This window comes from Brassica napus, chromosome C9 (genome assembly GCF_020379485.1).
Source record: "Brassica napus cultivar Da-Ae chromosome C9, Da-Ae, whole genome shotgun sequence".
NCBI lineage: Eukaryota > Viridiplantae > Streptophyta > Magnoliopsida > Brassicales > Brassicaceae > Brassica > Brassica napus.
In genome coordinates, this window is record NC_063452.1 from 44,127,021 (window position 1) to 44,137,010 (window position 9,990).

The 9,990-nt window shown below is 35.2% G+C and overlaps 3 protein-coding genes across 3 annotated transcripts; all 3 read left to right on the plus strand.

The window, feature by feature from the left end:
• Positions 1-861: 861 nt before the first annotated feature.
• LOC106423119 (organelle RRM domain-containing protein 2, mitochondrial) lies at positions 862-2,323 on the plus strand. Its single transcript, XM_013863904.3, has 4 exons — positions 862-1,162; positions 1,684-1,752; positions 1,853-1,959; positions 2,042-2,323. Exons 1-4 carry the CDS (start codon positions 979-981, stop codon positions 2,141-2,143), a joined length of 462 nt encoding a protein of 153 aa, XP_013719358.1. The 5' UTR covers positions 862-978; the 3' UTR covers positions 2,144-2,323.
• A 3,643-nt stretch (positions 2,324-5,966) lies between these two features.
• Positions 5,967-9,709, plus strand: LOC106384087 (glutathione S-transferase T3-like). Its single transcript, XM_048768448.1, has one exon. The coding sequence runs from the start codon at positions 6,959-6,961 to the stop codon at positions 8,081-8,083; it is 1,125 nt and encodes a 374-aa protein (XP_048624405.1). The 5' UTR covers positions 5,967-6,958; the 3' UTR covers positions 8,084-9,709.
• Positions 8,429-9,697, plus strand: LOC125592674. Its single transcript, XM_048768022.1, has 2 exons — positions 8,429-8,852; positions 9,150-9,697. The coding sequence occupies exons 1-2, from the start codon at positions 8,429-8,431 to the stop codon at positions 9,695-9,697; spliced, it is 972 nt and encodes a 323-aa protein (XP_048623979.1).
• Positions 9,710-9,990: the final 281 nt, after the last annotated feature.

Sequence of the window (9,990 nt, forward strand, 5' to 3'; positions counted from 1 at the left end):
ATTTATGAAAAAATACAGTTTGTAAAGGAATTGAGTGGTGTCGCCAGGGTTGATGGAGGAGAAGAAACCACCACGGAAGATAGAAGAGGAGAAGAAGATATGGTGGGAAAAGTTGAGGAGACTACGGATGGAGTTGTGGAGGAGGAGAAAACGGTGGTGGTGATGGTGAAGCAACTGAACGTGGCGATACTACATGTGGGATCTTTTGTAGTAATTGATTGCAACGGAGGAGGATGAAAAATGGGAGGAGAATGAGGAAGAGAAGGAGGAAAGTAAAAGGAAAAGAAAAAGAAAAATATGAAAATGAAAATGAGAGAAAGAAAAATACAAAAAGTTTCATACTAAAACACCATATGCTAAATAAATACATTATCAAATTCATATGTTGTTGAAACGTTAAGGAAATCATTTTTATTCTATGTTTCTCAAATAGAATAGTACAACGCAGCAGATACTGTTCATCTTCTCTAATTGTTCTGCACATTCTCTACTTTTTAATCTAGATATATCGAAAATAGCAAAACTGTAAACCGAAACAAAGTTACCCAAAAAATGATAAGACTGTGGATAATTATTGGATATGATGATTATACAGTGTACGAAATACTCTTTTTACAAGAATTTCATAAAGCTTCTATAGGTTAAAAGAAAGATAACAAAGATTATCATTGATTTTTGAAGAAAAAAAAATGGTTTTAAAAGAATGAGATCAACTATAGATAGAAGTGAGAATGAAAGTGGAACATGTACGAAGGGTAATTTCTCTTTTAGTGTATGTAGGTAGTTCTGGAAGTTTACTTTCGAGTTACCACCATGTTAAATTTGAGTTTGACACGGGGGTACACTTGTCATTTCTGAATACCTTTTCTGTGTCTCTTCTTCGTCTTCTCTCTCCAAAAACCCAATTAGTCGTTAGGGTTTTAGTTAAAACTTTGTTTCTCTTAATCCGGAGAAGACGCCGATCGGTCAATTGAATCTATGGCGATGGCTATGAGACTCCCGGCGGTAGCGAGAGCGGCGACGGAAATGGCATCGGCTCCCGTTGGATTGAGGCGTCTGTTCTGCTCGAATGCTACAAAGTTTTCATTCCTTTCTCCACAAGCCAACGCCGAAACTCCGGCTCGTCCTCAGGCGGAACCCAGCACCAATCTCTTCGTCTCCGGTATAACACTACTCCTCTTTCTCTTTTATCTCTCTTTTTCATTTCTGGGTTTTTGAGGGTTTATCGTTGCTCGTTACGATTAGTGAAAAAGTGAGCTTCTTTGCAGTTACGGTTTGTGTTCTAATATGATTTAATAACTGCTAGTATGTATGATTCTTTGTTTGTTAGTTGCTTTGAAATGTCTTGTCTTTGTCACTTCTTCTTGCTAGCTAGTATTAACGACTTTAGTCTCGAGGGTTTTAATCTGATTACTATCTTTGTGAGACAATCCAATACCATGCTCTAAAACAGCTTCCAAAAGTGTTTTATTCATTTCATAAAAGAGTTTGGTGTGGTTGCATACACAACTCAAAGATACACATTATTAGAGGAGACCCTACACACAATAAGCCTTCTTGGGCTTCTCTTTACAGAACTAGGATTCATGTTCTCTTCTGATACTCTCTCAGTTTCTATTTATATCTTTGGTTATGATTCTAAAATTTACACCTAAATGATTGATCATCTTCGTGTCACCTTAGGTCTTAGTAAGCGCACCACTTCTGAAGGACTTAGGACCGCTTTCGCTCAGTTTGGAGAAGTTGCCGATGGTATTGAACTTCCTCTTTATGAACATTTTCTGCGCATCAAAGCTAGTTGAACACTGAACTAACTGTAGCTATCCCTTCTTCCTCGATTTGGTTTATATAGCTAAGGTTGTCACGGACAGAGTCTCAGGATATTCAAAAGGGTTTGGATTTGTTCGTTATACCACCTTAGAGGATTCTGCAAAAGGCATAGCTGGAATGGATGGCAAGGTTATTATTTATATTCCTGCATTTCTCAAATACAAAATCCATTATGTTTACTGACATCTGTGTCTAATTCTCTTCTCTGCAGTTTCTTGACGGTTGGGTCATTTTCGCGGAGTATGCAAGACCAAGAGAGCCATATCGACCTCACAACAACATGCCTCCTCCTCCGTATGGTAACCGCTATTGAAACATGCCATTTCATGGTGTCTTTGAGCTTTTGTTCTTCATGAATCCATTATATCATTATTATTAGTGTTATGCTTCATTCTGTTATCTACTATGATTTAACTGACTCTTCTCCGTAGCGTCTTGCACCTTGGTGGAGTTCAGAAACTTTAAATTATATATATGGGCCGGTTTAAAATTAGATTAATTTGCTCTCTGATGGAGTCATGGCAGATTCAGGTCCGGTTTGGTCTGTTGATTTTTGATCTATGTACCAGATTCTTTTAAGACGTTCCTCATTGAAACAAACAAAAGTTCGAACTAATTTGGTTCTTACTTTTTGAATTTAAATTTTCTTTTTTTGTGAACCAAAGAACTTTGAACCCCAATCTGATGCAACATTTTCATACAACCCAATGGGTCCGTAGCCATTAGCCAATCACTAACTCACAATTTGCTAGAGATGATTGAACACTTTCATAAAGCAACCATTATGAGTATATTAACAAACTTGCAACCATTTGATGATGATTTTAACATATATATGTGAATAATTCATTGGGCCACAACATTGAGTTCTCAAAGTTTTCACGTGGAGATGTCTAGTATCTACACGAACATTTTCAAACATGTGGACTGAACAATAACAAACAAAAAAATATCAAAAATACTAATGGCGTACTTAAGTTTATGCAATAAATGTCACAGAGACAAAAAAAAGGAAACAAAACAAAACAAAAGAGATACCGTTCATACTATAACATTCTTTTGCTGTCCAAATGCATTTGGTGAGACGATTCCCTCTTTCTCATGCAACCAATTCTATTTTACAGCTCACCATGTTACTCCAAGATCAAACGAGACCCATTACTTTCTCTCTTAGGTCTATTTCAGCTAGAATTTTTGGAGTGTACTTGGTTTATTATGTTGATTGTGAGATATAAGTTGTTTGTTTCCCTAATCCTTAGACACAAACGTTAGTTATGATTAGAGTGTCGACCTCAACGTGTACAAATTGGCTTTGTTTCCAAGATTAAGGAGTATGCACAAGTCAAACTTAACTGCATAATAACTAAACACGATTCTTTCAAATTGGATAATGTTTCAAATCAAGTTCATTTTCGTCGACGATGATTTTATCATTCTTCTTGTTCTTTCTCGTTAAAGTAAGGTAAGACGTACGTAATCCTAACCACATAATATGATCTTGAGAAATGTCGATAAACTCACGTGTCCTCGCTTAGGTTCTTATTCTAGTTTTTTTTAGTCGATCGTGTGGGCTAGGATTGAAGATTAATATCAGTGCTCTGTCAAAATATCTTACGAGTACATTGGCACGTGATACCTTGCAAGTAGCAACATAACCAACTGATTAAACTCCATTATTCATGCAAAGTGTAACGCCCCGACCCGTTCACGGCTAATGGCCACCCACGTACGCTCTCTCGGCCCGTGGACCCCATTCCATCCGACGGTCGGTCCGTTAATTTTTGAATGCTCAAAATCATTGTTTACTGACCCTGCAATCACCACCCGATCTTTTCCCATGCTTTGGCCTCACTCGCACGCTATCGCGAATCACTTCCCGATAGGTCACCCATCCTTCCACTACTCCAGCTCAAGCACGCTTAACTCTGGAGTTCTTTCAGGATCTGCTCCGGAAAAGGTAAGTCAACTTTGGTGACATAGGTAGCCAAATCAATTCTCTTAAGCCTTTTCACATATCACAACTCGGGATGTTACAATTCACCCCCTCTCAAAGAACGCAACGTCCTCGTTGCGGCCCACGACAAGTCTCAAGACGCCTCTCAGGTAAGAACTGAGATGGCTAACCAGCTCTGATACCACTTGTAACGCCCCGACCCGTCCACGGCTAATGGCCACCCACGCCCGCTCTCTCGGCCCGTGGGCCCCATCCCATCCGACGGTCGGTCCGTTAATTTTTGAAGGCTCGAAATCATTGTTTACTGACCCTGCAATCACCACCTGATCTTTTCCCATGCTTTGGCCTCACTCGCACGCTATCGCGAATCACTTCCCGATAGGTCACCCATCCTTCCACTACTCCAGCTCAAGCACGCTTAACTCTAGAGTTCTTTTAGGATGTGCTCCGGAAAAGGTAAGTCAACTTTGGTGACATAGATAGCCAAATCAATTCTCTTAAGCCTTTTCACATATCACAACTCGGGATGTTACACAAAGTATTACTGTAAAGTCGACGTATTAATAATACATGAGAGCATGCATATTTGTGTTAATTTAATTAAGACAGTACAGACAAATTAACAGAAGAGACGTACGTGAGTCATCGTCGTTTAGGTTGCGCCGCATGTGCGATTGCTTTCAGACGTGACAGCATTTGAGATAAGTCGTTCTATGTGGTGGAATTAGGGTTTAAATGTAGCAGGTTTCGTTTCATGTATTAGCAAGTGAAGAAAAGGATATGAATCTGATCCATTTAATGATTTCGTTTATACTTAGTTACCTTGGACCGTTTCATTTTCTATATCGTTAGAAGATACGAAGCTAATCTGATCCATTTAATGTAGTTCTTATCTACAGGAGTTTAAATTTAAGATAAGGTTAATTGCCACGTATTATAACACATGTTTATACACATTAGTATGTAGATTGTATCATCAAATATTGCGACGTACTTGATGATATATATATAGTAATATTGAATTTAAATGATCTTAGTAATATAATTGTTTGTGGCTTCATCAATTCCCCTAGCTGCAATGATCTCATCATGATTGAATATGTACATAATGATCGAAAATGAAACTGATCAGCGAGAAACGACATGCACAGTGATTTTCTAAAGTTTATCTACCCGCTCGGTTTATGTGAGATGATCATTGTGTTGGCTGGGTGTAGCGTATAGTTGTTATTTATATGATGAATCAAACTTTGTTTCATATTCCAAATAAAATAGAATAATTTTCTTACAAAAAAAAAAAAAACAAAACAAAAACCCCCAGATAATTAACTCGGAAACAATTATAGACTGAGTTTGGCAAACTGTCACCTCTCGGTTTCGGTTTAAATTTCAACTAAAACCAAATCCGGTCTAATTAAGATAAGGTGTTAAAGGCAGTTTAGTAATAACTAGTATATTACCCCGTACTGCGTACGGGAATAAAAATGATTAATTTGTTATGTTAAACTAGTATGATTTGTAGCAAAATTGATTGTCCGATGTTAATTTTCCATGTATTATATTGCAATATTTGTAGATGATACTTGAGTCCTATTAAGAATTATAATTTTAATAACATTAAATTTTGATAAAATTATAAAATATTAAAAATTAAACGTTTTGAATAACAATAAATTGTATATGTTATGGGACATTATCAAACCGATAGTTCTTGATTTTAATAAGAAAGTTAGAATCATAACAATAAGCATAGGACTTGAAATTTTTAACAATTATATAAGTTTAGTTCCCACTAACACTATATTAACATTCTCTTCTTCTCTTTTTTGGACTATTTATTTGTAATATAACAAAAATAAAATATTAAACTTTTTAAAAATTTTACTGAAATTATTTATTTAAAAGTTTTGTAATCTTCCTTGTATAAATATAAATGCCAAATTAAAAATAAAAATAAAAGATATTTTGGGGTTTTTTTGGTTGAACTTGCACTTTGAATCTTGAAGTTCAGATAAGACAAATATATATATATAATCCTCAGTTTGTATAATAGACTTATATATGGATTTGTAAGAAAGTTGAATATGTTCTGTTAAAAAACATATTTGTAAAATAATTAAACCATAACAAACCAATTTGTACTCAATTTGATATAGCAGATTCAGATATATGTATTGTTACCTAAATTGCTGAAAAACTCTTGAGTTTTCCTTTCTTGTTTGACGAAAGCTTTGGAACTGGAGCATATTAAATACCATTTTCAACATAAATCATATAGAAAGAATTAAAAAGAATGCGACATCATTGAATGGAAAATAAAAGAAAATTAAGTTTGAAAAGGCTAAATACAAACGAGTATAGATTTAACTACACCCAAAACTCAGAAAAAAAGAGAAGAAGATACGATGGTAAAGAAAAGAGATATGAAGTAAATTAGTTACTTGAAGTTATATAGAAGTTAAACTGTAAAACAAATCGTGACATGATTTTTAATTATAAATGACACAATTTTCCTTTCAAAATTTAAACGTGTGTAACCGGTAAGAGAAAATTTAGGGATTCAATTTTATAAATGTTTCTGAAGATTCAAAGATTATTTTTAACTGATTTTATTTTTTTAAACAAAAAAATATGTGTCAGATTTTTATTGGGCAAGTGGCTTGTGATTTAGTATATAAGACTACTTGCAATGGGCTAGTTGAATTTTAGATTCAACAGTTTAATGCTTGCAATGGGCTAGTTGAATGAAACAAAATTGTTACGTGGATTACATTCAGTTGAATAAATTCAACCAGTTGAATTTTAAAAAAGTGGGGACACAGAGACACGTGGCGACAAGTGAATGGAGAGAAAGTTGAGCAAGTGAGATTCACGCAACCATTCCACAGAAAAAAAAACATTTATCTTCTTTAAATCAGCTCCTATATTTTCATTGGTTGATCAAATTCTTTTGAGATTCTTATCTCCTCCAATTATTAAAACTCAATTATTTTATAGTAATCGTTTTTTATATATAAAAAAAATTATATGAAAATTCATGATTTTTTATGATCTATAAAATTAGACTAGTCTCACTTCATTTGGATACATAAAAAAAACGTCAATTTTCACTATAATTTTTGTATTAGCATTCAATTAAAAAAAAGTTGTGTTTAAACTCTTTTTCTTTTGCAAATGGATCACAATAATAATCCATTTAACACTCAAAATTCGTCAAATTTTCCTTTCAACTATCCAAATCCCAACAACTATCATTTTCAAAATCAACCTTCAAACACACCCCAAAATATACCAAATTATGGTTTTGCACCAAATTTCTTTATGCCATCATCTGTTCCAAACTATCCTCCGTATTATGGATCGGTGATACCAAATTTATCTCAAAGGCCTCCTATTTCTTCAGCTTCAATGGGTAATGATGTTGTACCAAATATTGGAACAACCGAATTTCCAGAATTTTCTACACAAATAGGTCTTGGTGTCACGAGCGCTGTCAATGAAGGCACTCGAAAGGAAAATGAAGAAGATTCAACTCATGCTTGCCGCAAAAGCCCGAAATGGACCACTGATCAAAATTTGGTGCTAATTAGTGGTTGGATTAAGTATGGAACTGATAGTGTTGTTGGCAGGAACCAAAAAAGTGAAGCATATTGGGGGAAAATTGATGAGTACTGTAATGAGTATTGCTCATTTAATCCTCCACGAGATGGAGCTTCGTGCAGAAACCATTACAACTATATGAGCAAAAAGTTGAGCAAATGGGTTGGCGCGTACGATAATGCTACGCGTATGCAACAAAGTGGGTGGTCGGAGAATGATGTCCTAGCAAAAGCGCATGAAATATATTCAGGTGGTAAGAATGAACATTTCAATTTAATGTCAGAATGGCATGCTCTCCGTGATCAACCACGGTATGGTAGCCAGGTAGGAGGAAACAGTGGTTCAAGTAGTGGATCTAAGAGATCCCACGAAAATGATGCAAGTGACTCTAATTCTGTCGGATCTAGTGTCCGTCCAATGGGGAGAGACGCAACAAAAAAAAAAGGTAAAAAGAAAAACGTCGGTGTAACTTTGGAGATGGTCAACGAAGAGTGGAATGAATTCAAACAATTCAAAGAACAGGAATTGAAACGATTGGACAAAATAGCCAAGAGACAAGAGAAGGCAAACCAATTGATGAAAGAAAAGACTCAAGCTAAGAAGATGAAGATGTTCATGAAGCTAAGTGAAAAAGAGCATCTCGACGACAAGAACAAACAGCTGTTGGAGAAGTTGAGCCACGATCTATTTGGAAATTAATTGATGTCAAGTCTTTATGATTTAATAATCTGTATTTTTCTACTTTAATTATGTGTGTTTGTTTTTTTACTTTAATATTGTGTGTTTGTTTTTTTCTACTTAAATAATATGTGTTTGTCTCGTTCTACTTTAATAATGGGTACGTCTTTTTCAACTTTAATAGTTTTGTTTGTATTCAATCCGTGACTTTTGGCTTTTGTGAGAGAATCTAATCTTATCTATTAATTATGTCATTTTAATATTGGTTTGAAGTCCAAAAATTTCAGCCACTCGATCTTTTATAAATGGAGACTCTTTATTTCATAAATGTACCAACAACACAAATCATAGCTTACAAAAATATCAATGGATCCGTCAGAATTTCCTTTTGATATTGAAGCTTACAAAAAACAGTCTGAAATTGAAGAGAGATACATCGTTAATCGGTTTAGAGAGCGTCGAAAAAAAATTGTTGAAGAACAAACACCTCGCAGCAAGAGAAAATACTTCAAAAGAGATCATGTTGCTGCAAATCAAAGGCTTATTGATGATTACTTTGCGAATCAACCAACATATGATGATGCAATATTTCGTCGGCGATTCAGGATGCGAAAACATGTTTTTCTTCGGATCGTTGGAGACCTATCAAGCAATGACAACTACTTCACCCAGCGAGTTGATGCAGCCAATAAAGAAGGTATATCTCCATTGGCAAAATGTACTACTGCCATGCGAATGCTAGCATATGGTGTTGTGGCTGATGCAGTCGACGAATATATCAAAATAGGAGGTACTACATCATTGGAGTGCTTGCGTCGATTTTGTAAAGGAGTCATACAACTGTATGAACACGAGTATCTTAGAGCTCCAACTCAAGATGACCTTCAAAGAATTTTGCACGTCAGTGAGATGCGGGGATTTCCAGGGATGATCGGGAGCATTGATTGCATGCATTGGGAATGAAAAAATTGTCCAACGGCGTGGGAAGGTAAATTTACTAGAGGAGATAAGGGAACCACCATTGTTATACTTGAAGCAGTTGCTTCTCATGATCTATGGATTTGGCATGCATTTTTTGGATGTCCAGGCACATTAAACGACATAAATGTTCTAGATCGTTCTCCGGTGTTTGATGATGTTGAACAAGGAAATACTCTTAGAGTGAAATTTTTCCTGAATCAACGTCCGTATGACATGGCATACTATCTAGCTGATGGTATCTATCCTTCTTATCCAACTTTCGTCAAATCAATCCGACTTCCTCAAAGTGAGCCAGACAAGTTATTTGCAAAATATCAAGAAGGATGTCGGAAGGACATCGAACGTGCATTTGGAGTTTTACAGGCTCGATTCAAAATCATTCGTGAACCAGCTCGCATGTGGGATATAGCCGATTTGGCTATCATCATGCGGTCATGTATCATATTGCATAATATGATTGTTGAAGATGAACGAGATACATATGCTCAACATTGGACCGATTATGATCAATCTGAGGCAAGTGGTTCTAGTACACCACAACCATTTTCGACTGAGGTGTTACCCGTTTTTGCAAATCATGTGCGTGCTAGATCTGAATTACGTGATTCAAAGGTACATCACGAATTGCAAGCAAATCTAGTCAAACACATATGAGCAAAATTCGGGATGTTCCAAAATTAAAACGACTTTAAGTTACGTGTGGTTTAAGAGTTTTTATGTTTTTGAATTGAGTTTATTGTACCAATTAAGTTGTGTGTTTTTATTTGTTGTATTACATCGTGTGTATTTGAATTTTCATAAGTTTATTTGTTTAATAAAAAATATTGTATTTTTAAAAATAGTTAAAAATATAAATGTATTTTTTTAAATATGTCATTTTAATTATTTATGTTAATTATACTCGAAATTATTATTTATGTAACTATTAAATTGTAAAGAATAATAAG